At 33.3% G+C, this 16,839-nt stretch overlaps 1 protein-coding gene across 1 annotated transcript; it reads right to left on the bottom strand.

Moving 5' to 3' along the window:
* Window positions 1-8,070: 8,070 nt before the first annotated feature.
* LOC147403694 (trigger factor) lies at window positions 8,071-8,988 on the bottom strand. The gene has a single exon (XM_086439381.1). It carries the CDS (start codon window positions 8,897-8,899, stop codon window positions 8,123-8,125), a length of 777 nt encoding a protein of 258 aa, XP_086295507.1. The 5' UTR covers window positions 8,900-8,988; the 3' UTR covers window positions 8,071-8,122.
* Between the last annotated feature and the right edge of the window lie 7,851 nt (window positions 8,989-16,839).

Raw genomic sequence — 16,839 nt, 5'->3', positions numbered from 1 at the left:
TAATAAATGCCCTTGACCTTGGTCTACTCTTATATGCTAAGAAAATGACCTAAATGCCCTCTTTAAGTCTTCACTTCGATTATCTTCAACTGTGTTAACCCCTATAGAAAACCCTTGATTTTTTACCTATTGCATAGTCTTCCATTCCTCTGAAAATTTCATCTCATTCTTAATGTTTGAAAGTTAAGAAATAGATGGAATCTTAAAGTTCTTTTTTTTATGAATAATTAATCTTAAGGTAATGATGAGGGTAAGACATATTATAGAAATTGTTGTAGATGATCGATTTGGGAAGAAAAATCAAGGGTAAAAGCTCATGAGTTGAAGATAAGGGTATTTAAGTCATTTTTCATTAATCTATCAAAGTAAATCAAGGTCTATTCTAATCATTTTTTCCTCAAAAAACATGTTCTTTCAAGTTCTTAAACCTTTAATAATTTTTTTAAATATATTCAACCTCCTTTTATATATTATCAAATCTAATGATAATGTTAACAAGTCTATCCTAATCTTATTTCTAAAATGATTTGGCATATTACAATACATCTTATTACGATACATTGAATCTATTATTCTGATACATTACATCATTAACAACCTCATGTTAACTTCATTGTAGAAAATCCTTAATTTTTTAATTTGAAATTCATTAATTTTCTTATCTCATATAATTCCATCTTATTCTTGAGGTTCGAAGGTTGTGAGCAGATGTATAGGAATCTAAAGATTGAAGATAAGGGGGCAAAATCTTTTACAAAAGAAGTTTAGATGACTGGTTTTAGGAAATAAAAACAAAGGGGTTTTATCTCTAAGTCGAAGACGAGGGCATTCAAGTTAATTTTTATTGGTTTATTAGAGTAGACCAAAGACAAGAGGAGCATGTCATTCGGGTTTAAAACACAAGGGTATCTCAAACATTTTAAAAAAATGGAGGGGCATGTTTAAATCACCCTGAAAAATTTGTAGGAAGACATACTTATGTTGAACACTAGTACTTGTAGCATATATTGTTCATATCAACACCACGTTGCAAACTTTTGCACCCCAAGATCTAAAGTACTTTGATACAAGATTTTAGAGAAAATGATCAAATCTGTCCGTCTTGTTAATCAATTAGTGGGCACAAGATTAGTAGGTTGAACCCACCCAAAAAAAAAGGACTTGCTACGTGGCATTATTTGACAGGATTAAGACATGAGAAGGGTATCAAGAAACAATAACGAAAGTTGTAGAGGGTTAGTCCTTCCATTTGGACTTCGGAGTCGTGTTCCAGGCTTATCTCACTCTGATGCTGGAAGAGTTATTGCATTAAGACAGGTGGCGTGTAGATTTCTGACCAACTATTGGATGGGTCCCGCTAAAAAAACAAAATGTACATTATTTGAGATTATTACGACCGTCCGATTTCAAGACTTTTGACAATTGTGATTACTATAAATGTCGGTTATCATTGGACACGTTCGATGATTGGGACCCACTGATGCTGGACGGATGTACGGTGCACGCCCTTTTGTTGATCTTATAGACTGCAATTTGGGGGTGCTGTCGTAATCTGTAGAATATAGATAGCTGATAATACGTGTAGACGGGGAAATCTTGGAAATGTTGAGACGATAAGATCACTGAAAATATCGCGATAAAATGATTGGACAGTTTAAATAAGATGCTGCTCGAATTACGTTAATGGCCGTTCCTTCTACACGTGCGTTACATGCCACCCCAAATTGTACTTTAGGCGTGTGCAGTGAGCAAAAATGGTGGGTGCAAATAGTCTGACCCTCACGTTAAACGATTTATGTGGCACGATTTATTGGAATTTCAAGTGCGTTTTTTTCAGTTGTGTATGCGGCTTTTGCAAGTCGGTTCAGTGTTTTAAAAACCAGACAGTACCGTCCGGTCCGACCAGATCCGTTAGCTCCTACGGGTCTAAACCCTTGATAGCATTCTCCTGTCTAGTTTTTGAAAAATTCACGGATTTTTCGATTTTTTCAATCAAAGTATTATTCTTTGGAATATTTAACTATTTTAAAAAAATCACAGCTTTTAAGTTTGAAAATAATAAAATACAATTTTTTTTTACGAATTTTTATAAAACTCGACGAAAAAATATGCTACCATAACTTGTTGTATGTTACAAAGTGTACACTTATAAGTTGTGATGGGTAATACAAGGCCACTTTGAAGTGGTGGTGCTTCAAAATTTTGGAAGAATCCATATTTTTATGTGACAAATTTTTTTTATCTTAAAAAATAAATTATAATGACATGACCCTCTATATTTATTTGAGATGACACTTTAATTTTTCAAATTGATGATTTGTCCCTTGATGTTAGTCTTCTTTTTAAAATTAATAAAACAATAATCTCAATGTCCTCATTATCACCACCATCATTATTACCATCGTCATTAACATCACCAACACTATCATACTCGAATTTTTGAAATGAAACGGATGATACACATATGAAGCATATGCCACATATATTCCATTTATCAAATTTTAGCTTGGATTTTTGCCATCCAAAATCGAATATAACTCAAAATTTTCATGAATCAAAATTTTTATCATATTCTGAATTGCTAATAGCTAGCTAAAAAAAAAAAACATTTTTTTGAAAAATCACCTGGTTGAAAAATCACCTGGCTCTACCGATTTAACTAATGACCCAAGTGGGTTTGTGAAATGATCAATTTAAAATTTAGATGAGTTGTAACATGCCCCTTAACACTTTAGTGAATATTGACATGCCCCTTGTATTTTCGAAATATTGTTGGAAACATTTGGTTTATCTCAGAAGATGATGTGAATGTTAAGGCACAATATATACATCCTTGACTTAAGGTATTTTCTTATAAACTAATGAAAATTAATCAAACTTAGTAAGATTTAAATTAAGGGCCAAGATCTCTTAACGCACAAAAAATGACTCACAAAAGAAACACAAGATCCTAATCTTTTTAAACGCAAAATCCAATAGTTGATATTTATTTTTGGGATAAGTATCTCAGAGATATGTATTATGAAAATACACGTAAATCTCAAATATTAAATTTTGTATATAAACGGTTGGGATCACGTAATTTTCATGACTCAACAAATCCCAACCCTTTAATTAATGAGCTCAAATAGATTGCCATAATAGAAAAATAACACCGTAATCCTCTAAAATTCATGCTTAGACCAATGTATGGTTTAGTTACTTTCAACTTTGATGAGCAAGCACAAAAAAGGAAGAAAATACAAGTGGATCCACTATTGGAAGGGATTTAGCGAAATAAACGAGGTAGAGTTACAATAACTAACTATATCATTGCGCGTAGACTAAAAATTAGATAATACTCTATAGAGTGCAACAACATATGGTGATTACAAAAGAGAGATTGACAAATATTGAAATATTGTTCATGGGGTTGAAGATATTAACTAAAAGTAAAAGCTTTAGAAATAATTAGGTGGCGAGACTTAAAAAGAGAAAACACAATATCTTTTATGTATGAGTTGACAGAGAAAAGGAAATGGATTTTGAATGCACAAACAACAATGACGATGAATGAAACAATTAATTACTGTAGAAAAATATCACAAACAAAGTGATGATTTATGGTAGAGTAATGAAACCCAAAAGGCTATTTTGTAGAAAGATGATACGATCCAAAACCTAATAATAATCTCAACATGGACTTCAAGACAGTGCTAAAAATGGAAAATGTAAAACAATAAGCTAAGCAAAATATCACACACACACGCACGCGCGCACATGTGTGTGCGCGTGTGTGCGTGTGTGTGCGTGCGTGCGTGCGTGCATGCATGTGTGTGCGCGTGCGTGTGTGTGTGTGTGTGCGTGCATCATGTGTTGAATACAGAAGCACATATGAGAATGATATTTATGAGTTTAGGAATTTCGATAAATGCATGGGCACTATGAAATTAAATTCATTAAGAACCGTGATTATAAAGTTTTTGTAGGGGCAATGATATTAATCCCCTCTATATAGGTACAACAGCTTTGGCCATTGAATTTTTAGGTTGACCCAAGCTCGTTTCTTTAAAGGGTTTGGTTTGAATGTCAACATCGTAGACTGTCTTGGTTTGTCCCACTCACTCACTCACCTCCCCTCTCAATGTTCCTTGCATTTTGCATTGAAAAATGCTAGAGTGACTTAAACCAATGCTCGAAGGGGCAGTGAGAGTGGCTAGAAAACTATAAATGTTTTGTATTGAGATAATAGTGTTATACATTCGAGAAAGATCAATAGTTCTCTCTACTCACGCAATGCTACTTCAAGAGTTATTTTGAGTCACTGTAACAAGGTTCATTCACATTGAGTCGTTATAAACTAACTTCCATCGACACTATGTAATTGATGTGATCGTAGACATATAACCATATATATATATAGGGAAATGTTCAACACCCTACACTTTACCCTATGTTTTACCAAACGTGTTTTGTCCTACATGGGTTAGAAGTTTTGGAATGGGCTGATTTTTGGTGAGGATAATCTCTACGGTTAGGAGATCATCCTCACCAAAATACAACTTATTCCAAAATTTCTAACCCATGTAGGACAAAACACGTAGGATAAAGTGTAGGGTAAAGCGTAGGGTGTTGAACGGGACCCATATATATATATATATATATATATTCTTGTATCTCAAAAATGGTTCTTTGCCAAATGCCCCCGACAACGTAATGTTGAAGCCAATGTCAAAAGAAGTCAATTTAGTACGACTTTGAAAGAAAAATGTTGAATTTACTTTCTTTGACATTGCACTGACATAGAGAGTCGTATATTTTTGTTTATCTTTGTAACTTGAGGAAAAGAATCCATGGTTCTCTATCCATTGCCACATTAGTGTTGAGCGCAATGTCAAAAAAGTCCATGAAGCATTTTCCTTTCACATTAGTGTCTTTTAAAAAGATATTTAATAAGTTTCAAAAATCTCAATTTTTTTGAAATAAATGTTGCATTTAATGTTTATTTTCATGTGACAAGCATCAAAAGGCTTATAATGGAGAAGTTTTGAAAAAATGGGTTGCATTAAGTGTCTTATCTCTTCTAACAAAGGCTTCTAATGAAAGATTTTAGAAATAGGTTGCCTTTAATGTCTAATGTCTTGTAACAAGACACTTGCAAGTATTAAAAGAGTAGCAACAAGGAGTTTTAATACAACACAAAGACATGACAATGTCTGTCTTGCATAAAGTGCAGAGAGCCCGGGCCCAACCAGCATAATGACCAGAAAGAAGGTGGGTCGTGCGTGGATGTACAAACCATTTAAAGATCCCGTAAAACCCAAAATATAAGTGAGTCGGGCATATAATATACATTTTTAGGCCTGATTAAATTGGCTCATTCAAAGCACAAACTATCTTGGGGCCATTGATAAACCTAATAACTCGGAGTGATACAAGTTTGATAGACTTTTGCATCTTTGCATATTTCATCCCCGAGTCCATGAAATGGGGGAATTGTGGTTAGAAAATTTAACGTTCGTGTACACGTGTCAAGTCGAGATACGTGATTACATGCTAGTCTGTTTAATTGCAAGGAATTTGATTTTCAAGGGAATTTGAATTCCTTCGAAAAATGGTCATGGAAAAATGAATACAATGATAGTATGATTTTCACCCTTTGATAGAAAATATTAAAAAAAAACAAAAGAGTTGTGTGTGTGTGTGTTTTTTTTCTTCATAGTTTTAAAATGGAAAATGCCGAAGTAACATTGAAATTGACATCGTTTAAGACTTGTTGACATGGATGTGTATGTAGAATCATAGATGCTTTTCATCAAGATACGAGTGAGAAACATCTATGATTCTGAGCATACCCATGTCCCAAACGAAGTCAATGTTACTCCAACACGGCTCTTAAAATTCAGAGAGTTGACTTCAAACTTGGTCGAGTCCACAATCAAGCTGGCAAACTATCAAGTCAACTCAACCAAATTAACTTGCAAATGCACCTAATCAAGTTTGATGACATATAATCGGGTATTTACAGAGTCATGAGAGTTTTTCAAAAATCATATATTCGTATTTCATTTTAAAAGATTTTTGTATCCAGATATATTTATTTATCTATGTAAAAACTTTTGTAGAGAATTTACCTTTATATCCCTTTGATTATTCTAAAATTCTGTAAAACCTTATCCAATTTTTTTGTTACTTTAGAAGAGCTCCTCTGTTAAATTAGTGATATTAGGTTTACCCCTTGCAAAATGCAAGATTAGGTTACCCCATGACTGTAAGTCAATGTTATTTTTTCTTGATGATTTAATGACAAAATTTTGATTTAGTTATTTAAGTATTTGGAGAGCATTTAAAAGAATATATATATATGGGAAATGTTCAGCAACAAATATTTTGGCAAAACATTTTTCAAAACATCCTCATAGAGATCATCCTCACCAAAAATCAGCCCATGCCAAAACTTCTAACCCCATCAAAAATGGTTTACAAAAAATGGACGGTTCACAATTTTTCAACTTGTAAACATGGGGCTAGAAGTTTTGGAATGGGCTGATTTTTGGTGAGGATGATCTCTTCAGTGAGGAGATCATCCTCACCAAAAATCAGTCCATTCCGAAACCTCTAACCCATGTTTTGCCAAAATGTTTGTTGCTGAACGGGACCCTATATATATATATATAAATCATCAAAAATGTGATGTTCACTTATGTTTATGGGGGTAAACCTAATCTTGCATTTTATAAATGAAGAAACCTAATTTCACCAATTTAACAATAAGGTATTTCTAAAATACCCAATTTTTTTTTTAGAAAAACACTTTCCTTGTTTGTAAAATCTTACTAAGGGACTTTGGTAGTCCCATACCACAACCTTCTCGATTTCATGAAAAACCCAGGCTGAAAAAATAGAAAGTGAGAAAACAAAAATGGGATTTTTGTTTTATTAATATTTAGCCTAGCCCAACAATGTCTAGCCTATATACAATAGAATCTAATTGCCACATCATCAATTGTATTGATCCTTGAATCTTCCTGAATCAAGTATTAGGATCCTGTGTGACTACATGAGCTGTTTTCCAGGAGTAACAGCTACCGAACCCCCAAATATAAAATTAGAATTCAACATTGAAAAATAACAATTTTCTTTCAAAGTTCTAGGTATGTCAATGGGTGTCTAAAATAAATTCGATCCGTTAGGAACTAGAACCAGTAGGTTCTATCAGACCGGTACTCGCAGATGTTTCGAATCAATTTATTTTGTCAATTTTATAATATTGATGATTTAAGATATTATTTTATCTCAAAATTAATCCATGCTAGATAAAGTTCTGCAGTTTCTCATATAAACTATGGATTAGAACTTTAAATGAAATATTTCATCTAAAGATTATTAATTTTAAAAAGATAAATTCTTGTTTTTAAAAACAATATTTAACATATCTTTTGTATAACAAATTATAACTAAATTTAATAATTTTGCAAACAATACATTAATTTTTATGAAAGGAAAAAAAAAAGTTTTAGAATGATTTAAAATACTTTTTTTTCTCATTCGATTCATGAGATTTGGAACCAATACCCATATCTTTTGGCGATTCCATTTATTTGGGAACCGACAAGAACTGAAACCCAAAAACATATAAAGGTTATCGTTCTAAATGCCATAGGAATCGGACCAGAGCCGACCCATTGACACCCCTACAAAGTTCTTAAAATTTTGTCCTCTACATCATTCAGCATCTGATCACACAACCCTTGCTAAGATTTGAAATCTTACTTAGTTAGTCAGGCTAGCCTGACTCTTTAATTTGTTTCTGTATTTTGACCAGAGTGGAATTTCATTCCAATAGAAAAATGTGTAATTCAACTACATTACATTTTCAGGGAAAATAAAATTCCCATCCATTTCACATGCCCTATCAAACAGACTATAATTTTATTCCCCATCACTCAACATTTCAAGTTTTCATAAAACTACATGGCATTTTCAAGAAAAAATATTTTCTGACAGAGTATGGTAGTGATTTTTTTTGCCTAATATTGTGGATTTTCATGCTTGTGTGGAAAACCTAGAATATGTAAGAAACTTGTTCCCAAAGAAAAACAACGAACAATTTTCATAATTCAGATTCAGAAAGAAAAACTTCTCAGGTGAACATTTCAGAATCAAACCTAGAATCCCTAATTCCATCAACCCCTAGTAAATCAAAATCAACGCTAAAATCCACATTAGGCAACAAATCTTTGAGCAGAGATTTTACCAACAGCACTGCCGAAACCCCAGATTCAGGCCAAGAAACACATAAAGTCCCCGCAATCCTCTTCACTTGACATCGAGCAAGAATCGAAGCACCCAATCCATCAATCACACTTCCAGATGGAAAATAATCTAAACTCCTCACAATCGAACCAATCGATCTCTGTTCCAAAGTCTCGATCTTAAACGCAAAAGTCTCATCTGGAGAAAGCTTACCTCTGAAATTCCGAAACTGAATCGAATCAAAGATAAGAACTTTATCTGGAAGGATTTTCCCTCCATCGATCAGTAATTTCGCTACGGCATGAGATCTTTCAGCTGAGATGGGGATCTGAATCGAGACGAAGAGGACGGATCGATCTTTATCGAGAGAGTAGATGTTGATGGATTTGTTGTTGGGAGAGGGTTCGATGGGGTTTCCTGAGAAGGAGAGTTCAGGAAGGATTAGGGTTCCAATTAGGGTTTTGGAGGAAATGTGATGGAGGAGATGGAGAGATGGGGAAGAGATGGAGATGATGAGGAGAGAAGGGCGAAGGAGAGGATGTTTGTTAGGGTTTGAGAAAAGGAGGAAGGGAGATGGAAGAGGAGGAGATGATGGAGTGAAGTTGTTGAGATCTTCATTGAAGAATCTTGAAGGTGGCGGTGCTTCAGTTAGGGCATCTTCCATCTTTTCCTCTCTAGCTGTGTGTCTCGCGTACTCGCGTCTCCTGTTTTAAAGTTAAGGCTGGGGTTACGAGTTAGGACCGCCCGAGACGTCTCATTGCACCCACTTAAGTGACTTTATAAATAAATAATAAAATTATCATTTTATCTTACATTTTTGCTAGTTGTACGTATCATCACCACCTCAAACAAAATATCCAAAATCTATTTCTTCTTCTTCCCTCTTTTATTTTTATATTATTAATCTCTTTCTGAGTTTTGTGAGTGATTGAATCAATAGATATTAGATTTTAGATTTTATTTTCTTCAAATTATCTTATTATTATTTTTTTAATTTTAATCATTAAAAAAGATAGAAAAATCATTATTAAAATCTTGAAACGACGATTTCAATTGAAGAAATCGAAGATTTTTTAATAATTTTGTTTGATAGGTTCAAACCGAATTTATTTTTACAAATTCAATAGGTACCTACTGAATATTACCAAACAGGCTTGATAAGTACCCATCGAACTGAATTTTCTTATATTGAACAGAACTTTCTCATGTGAACAATTTCAAATTGATTGGAAGTGTTCAGATAAGAAAAACAAGTAAGATCTAAGCTTAAAACCTTCATTGACATCTTTCAATATGAAAAAAAAAAAACATGAGAGAGAAGAAGAAGAAGAGATGAAGAAATGGTTTAATACATTTAGGTGTGTGTAACAAGCAAAGGAGCTTAAAATAGATTATTAGGTGAGTATAACAAGCAAGTAGGTGAAATAAGTTAGTTTGATATGCGTAAATGGACCACCCTTTTAATAAAAGGCATCACGAACTATTGAAAACATAAGTTCTACCCAATGATTTGCACAAAAAGAAAGTGTCGTAAATTATTTGCAAAATTTTAGACGATAAGTCAACATTGTGTTTTTTTTTTTTTTCAATATAATCCAATAGTGAAATTTTGATTTTGATTTTTTCTTTTCAAAATACTTAAATTATTAAATCAAAATTTCATTGTTAAATCATCAAGAAAAACACAAGAGTTCCTCTTCATGTGGACTTAGAGCAATTCCAACAGACTATTTAAACCCAACAGGCTCTTTACTATAAAGAGTCAAATAGGTTGTCAATGGATTGAATTAGACCCAAAATTCAATAACTTAGAGCCTAGATCGATGTTTTGGATTACGATAAGGATTCAATTTGATATCTTATTGGATCGGATCTGAATCAATCTTGCCCTGATCCAATAATATATATATATACAAGTTGAAAAATCGTGGACCGTCCATTTTTTGTAAACCATTTGTGATGGGGTTAGAAGTTTTGGAATGGGCTGATTTTTGGTGAGGATGATCTCCTCACCATAGAGATCAGGAGATCATCCTCATCAAAAATCAGCTTATTCCAAAACTTCTAACCCATGTAGGACAAAACATATTGGGCAAATTGTTGGGTAAATGGTTGGGTGCCGAAGGTTAAGATCTCAATGTTGAGTTCCAATAATATTAAAAAAACCTGATCCGATAATTATCGAATCAATTCCAAATCCGATTCAATCCAATCCTTATTGGATCGATACCAAATCAACCCTAATCCTATCCATTGACAATCCTAGAACCAAACCACAAAAATCAAGTACAACACTCTCTACTGCCCCATGTTAAAGTAGCAAACACAAAAATCAAGGCCAACATTAGCCATGTGTAATGAGGCTTTTTGGCTTATTATCAACAAAAGTATAATATAAAATAAAAAAATACTTTCCTTACTAACTTAGTACTTTGACAACCCAACCCAACATCTGTATAGTTTTCATGGAAAAACTTACATTCATAAAATTTAAAAATATATATATTGAACTTGATCCAAGTTATAGAAAATGGATGGCTATTGAACTCCCAAAACTTAAAATTAAAATTCGACGGTAAAAAATAATGATTTTCCCCATTTTCCCCAAAGTTCTTAGAATTTCGTTCTCTTGGCATTGGATCATGTTTTTGGATTCCAAGATGCGAGGTCATGACTCTCAATAAAGTAAGATTTGAGTCAATTTTCAACAAATGAAAATTTGATTAAGTTTGCTAGAGCACTCAACAAATTTTAGACCAGCTAAAATAACATTTGTCAGTTTTTGCCAAAATATGCATTCTATTTTAAAGAGCATTGTTGGAGATGCTAGCCTAATTGGTTTGAAACGTAGCAAAGCAATTTTGAGGTCGTGGGTTCAAGCAAAGCTTATCCATAAAAGAAAAAAAAAAGGTGTTCCTTTTGATGTCAAGGGTAAAAACGTGAAGTGCTTATTCGATAATGCTACTGATCAAGGTTTCTTTTGATGCCAAGGTTGAAGTAAGTGATCAAAATGTGAAGCGCTTATCGATAACATTACCGAACAAAGTGAATGGCAAGCGAGGTTGACAAGTCCTTTTCTAGGCCATGTGTTAGGGTCTAGGAACGACTTACAATAATTCTATGGACCACATGTCCACGTGGCACTCAAAAACATGATCAAGTATTACATATTAGTAGAGCATAAAATTTTATGAACTCCCAAAAAATCAAAATTGAGAAAAGAGTTTTTTTCATCGTTAGATTTAAATTTTAAATTTGAAAATTTATTGGCCGTTCATTTCAAATTCAAGATTTGATTCAAAAATTAAAAAAAATTAAAAAAAATTAAAAATTCCTTCTTTGGATTTTTTTTTCCAAACTCAATCTAAACCACAAAATCTAGAGGGTTGAGTTATCATTTAGGCCATGTGACAGTCCACATGGCCCAAATAAGGACCTCGGTCCAGGCTCTACATGGTCCTTCGATCCATGACAAGGTAGGAGAAAGTGATCACATATCCATAATGCTACTAATCAAAGTGAATGCCAGGTGAGGTCGACATTTCACAGATAAAATGAACACTTTCTAGGCCGTGCACTAGAGTCTAGGAATGACTTACGATGATTCAAATAATTGGCATGCATTTTCTTTGTTGGGTGTTATATTAAAAATCATCGGGTGACAATAATTACTCATTTTAAACATATAATTTCATTAATTTAGGATGCTATAAGAAAAAGTTGGTGTACTAATAGAAGTTGTACTAATTGTTGGTGTACCCATTTTACTAATAGCTTCTACTTCTCCAAAAGTCGTATTTTACACTTCGAGATTTGAAAGTTGTTGGAGATATAATCTTGGGTTTGAAGGCTAAAGTAACAAATGATTTTTGGGGAAAAAAATAAGGGCTTTTACACAAGGTTTAAGATCAGGGTATTAAGTCTTTTTCTGTTACTATGATAAGTATGGGCAGTCTATGGGCCTGGCCTCAAAGCCCAGTTAAAGTCCATCTGTTTAATGATCAGTCCAAATTAAAAAAAAGCTATGTCTAAGACAGTCCAGCAAAGCACAACTATTTGGGCCTATTTATGGGCCAGATTGACTTGTGATTTTCCAATATATATATATATATATCATAAAAGCCATGAAATAACCACACCATAAAATGTAGGAATAAACCCATAAGTGGTTTTGTTATAAAATTACCACTTAAGTGAATGAGATTATGTGGCTGTAGCATCAATTCAATTGTGGTGTGATTTTATAGCAAAATCACTTGCGCGTGTTTATTCATACTTATTTGGTGTGGTAATATTGGGCCAAGCCACTCAACAAGCTTAGCTAGTAAACTCAAGCCCAGCCCTATGCAAGGATTATAGAGTTTAGCCCGATCTGAGATAGTAACTAAATGGGCTCAGTCACACTACCCAAATCAAAACCATCATGGGCTGGGCCAAACTCGGATCATTGACAGCCCTTTGTCAAATTGTATTTCATCAGTTAGAAAACACAGTTATCACAAATATGTCAACCAAAAGAGTTGCTGCAATTCTCACATTTCTGACGTGGGGTGTGAACATACCCATCATAGATGTGTTTCCCCAAGATACGAGTAAAAGGTATCTATGGTTACGTGTGCATCTCCACGTCGGAAATGTGAGAATCGCAGTAAATCCAATGTCACCCCAGCATTAGTGTAACCAAAAATGCATTGTCTTCTACATCACAAATAGTAAAACTTTAATTTATTTGATAACCCTTGGAGGGAAAAAAAAAAGCAAGTTTTGACAAGAAGTTGAAGATGAGGATATTTCAGTCATTTTAAACTACCAAAAGAAATGAGGTAAAGGGGTATTTCATCAGATTGGAATTGCATGGGTATCTCAAATATTCACCAAAACCTAGATGGGGTTATGTCTAAATAACCCAAAGTTTGATCTTAGCCAAACTCTTGGTGGACCCACAAGCACAAAAAATTCTCAGATTTAAAATCTAGAAATTATGAAGAAACTAATTCTTGTTTGTGGATCTCTCAAGAAGTCCAGCAATATGGATCATCCAAGTCCAAGAGATTAATGTAAAGAACTTACAAATGGAAAATGGTGATTTAGATATACCTCCTTAGATTTTGGTGAATATTTGAGATACCCTCTTGTGTTTTCAAACAGATAACATAATGCCTTGACTATGGGATTCTATCAGAGACTGGTAAAAAAATGACCCAAATGACCTCATTTTCAACCCCTTCAACACAATGTATGACGATGAAGGCATTAATGTCATTTTTTCCATTAGTCTCTTAGAGAAGACAGTGGTCAAGTTGTATGTCATCAGTTTCCATTAGTTTTCTAGTCAACATAATCCAATGGAAAATTATAGGATTCGGCCCATGGAGGATTGGTAAGTTGTCCCTGGGCAAAATAAAAAATTGGAGGTCTGGCCCAATAACAATCAGCCCTGAAAGCCCATTAGTCTAATGATTGAAGACATTAGCATTACATTTTGATTCATTCCAGTTACTCTTAAATAGATTGAAGACCATATTATATTATTATTGACAAGTGTTCAATCTTTCAAATAAGATACATTTATCGAAATACATATAAATTTAATTTATTTTTGGCTAGAAATCTAGTTTGGATAAGGGAACATTAGAACTATATATCATATACTTTGATGGACCAAACATGTACATAAGGTCCAATAATGCTGAAGATTTGACATCAGACCTGTCATTTGCCTTTTTGAATGTTGGAAATGACCCCAAAGTAGAGTGGAAACTCTAATTTCAAGAGAAAAATAATGGTGTCTTCTACAAAAAGAGTGGCAAAGGTAGAAAGGGGGATGTCTCCTACATCCTCTCTTATCTTTCTTTTTATTCTCGAGTATGGGTGGAAGACTATATATATATATATATGTATATATTTGCCTTTCTTAGGGATGTTAGAGTCCGACCTTTGTCGGATTTGGATCGAGAATATGAATAGTTCCAAAACTCAATGAGTCACTTTGAAACTCGGCCATCTAGAACTCCAACTATCGATACTTAAAGCGAAGAACATGATTCAAAGGAAAAGTGAGAATGTCAATAGTGAATGATAGTGGCATGATTTTAAAACTTGGCTTAGATCGAGATGACTTGAGTGAGTTGTCTTTGTCTCAAAGGCCTGTGAGCAAAATATCTATTGTGAATGAATAATGATTTTCAAACCCCCCCTACGACGTGGCATGTACTAGAATCATAGATTTTTTTCCTTGGGATACACAACTACACGTATTTATGGGGATGTACAATATTGTGTATCCTGAGGGAAAAATCTATGGTTTTAGCCCATGCCACGTCAGGGGGCACGTGTCATAGGAGGCGTAAAAAAATCTTGGAGAGAGCTTTAAGATTGTAGCTATTCTTGATATTTAAAAAGTAGTTTTTATTCCTATTAGACTAGCCTAAGAAATAGTTTGGTTGACCTCTTGAAAAATTATCATAATAATCCAAAAGAAATTACATTACCATTTAATGTGATCTTGGAAACCATCCTAATCTATATCGGTATATGGGGGCACTTGCTCTCACAATAAATTTTAAAAATTATAAGGATTTTATGCTATGCTATCATAAGTAACATAATTTTTTATGTTTTTTTTGATCAGTAAGTTGGGTCAGTTATCATCATGCCAAGCCCAACCCAAGTTTTTCAAATTACTAAACCAAACTTGAGCCTCATGTGCTGAACCTAAACTCAACGCTAATCATAACTCTATGACCATGATAATTATTGAAAATTTCATTGTGGTTGACATTGATCGACATCTAACAAGACAACACCCACAAGGTTTGTAGTTGATATCATTTTCATTGAGAGACTTTGTCAAACTAAAAATACATACGAAACTTTGCAAATCATTGTGAAGTTCAATGGATTGAGTTCGGATTGGGGTCGATTTCAGACCAATTTGATATGGATTGAATTGGCTCCAGAATCAAATTGTTAAAAAAGAAAAGAAATCACACCTCAACATTATGCTCCTAATTCAATCCAATAACAATCGCATTTGCTCGAATAGGATAAAATCCGATTCGATAAATAAATGTAAATTTCTCACATTTTATTGGATCGTTGCCCCATCAGTTCATGACATGGTTGATCCAGAGCTGATCTAATAAGTTAAAAAGTCAAATCGTATCCTTATCAAAACCCTGATCATTTTACCAAATTTGGAATTATTGGATCATAATAGATTACTTTTTCAAGTCTTATATGATCCATTTACAACCCTAATTATCACCATTGATGAGATTATTGTCTACACAACCGTCTCTATGACAGCATTTATTGATGATTTCATCTTGGTGACTTTTGGATTTGAAACCTATTGTTTGAAGTTTTTGATACAATTGAAATAATTTTCTTACCTCTCCAAATCATCATGAATTTTGCATGTGCTAACTTTTTTTTTTTTTTCCTTATCGACTTTCTTGAATTAAAAATACGTACGGGACTTTACAAAATTTTGTGGCACAAATTCTAAATTTGACTTTTCTTAAACCAATCAAATAAAATATCTAATAATATAAAAGAAAATAAAAATTATTATTTTCTTATAGTTTCTTACATCTCTAAAATTTTCAAATAAGACTTTGATGATGATGATGGTGATGACGATGATTCTTGCGTTGATTAAGGTTTTAACCTAACCCTAATCTTAACCCAATTTTTTTTTTCTTGGATTCTGACGTTCTTAACCCAATACAGAGAAAGACCAAATCCAAAGTTAGTCGAAGCTATCATCAAAGATTGTGACCTCTTGGAATCAAAATATTTTCAAAGTAAATCTAGTGATGATTAGGACATTAATAGATTAGCTGTCTTCAAGCACGTAATGCTCTTATGTTTTCTAAGCGAAAATGCACCCAAAGATTTGACTTGAAGCTCTTATCACATTTCTTTGACATGACCCATTCTGGAATTGCCCTATCAAATCAATGACTAATTACTTCTTTTAATTATTTTAATCATGATAGAGATCAAATACACTTTCAAAGATCTAAAAGAACAAAAAAACATAAAAAGGTGACTCAGACGTTCCCCCCCCCCAAGTCATTATGTGTTATTGACTGTTGTCTTATGTGAAAGACTAATGTAAAATGGCCAAACTACCCTTACTTTTAAAAAAAAAACTTGGGTTGATTGATGACTATTGAATAAGAATAATAATATTTAATAACTTTTATCATCGGTAACCCTAATTAATTTTTCTATACATCTGTCTTCAACACTTAATATATTTGGCAAAGTCATATAAACTAATTTTTTTTTAAATTATTCTCTTCTCATTGATTTTAGTGACAAAATGTTAGAAAAAAAAAATTGAACAATTAATTAAATCATTGATGGGATCATGTGATAACATCGCCACCAAAATCTAAGATTTAGTTCAAAAGATTCTTTTGAAGAAAAAAATACAAGGATTTTTGATAAAATATTGTGGGAGTATCTCAAATAATCACCAACCAAAAACCCAAAAAAGAGGGGAGAGGGGGAAGGTGAATCGTGATTTTTTGACTCGTGTATTTCCACTTGGTCTGACGTGACAAGGGTACATAACCGTTGATCGATTTTTTC

This window comes from Akebia trifoliata, chromosome 4 (assembly GCF_017979445.1).
Source record: "Akebia trifoliata isolate Shusen 1 chromosome 4, ASM1797944v1, whole genome shotgun sequence".
NCBI classification, from domain to species: domain Eukaryota; kingdom Viridiplantae; phylum Streptophyta; class Magnoliopsida; order Ranunculales; family Lardizabalaceae; genus Akebia; species Akebia trifoliata.
This window is presented reverse-complemented; position numbering and strand designations above follow the sequence as displayed.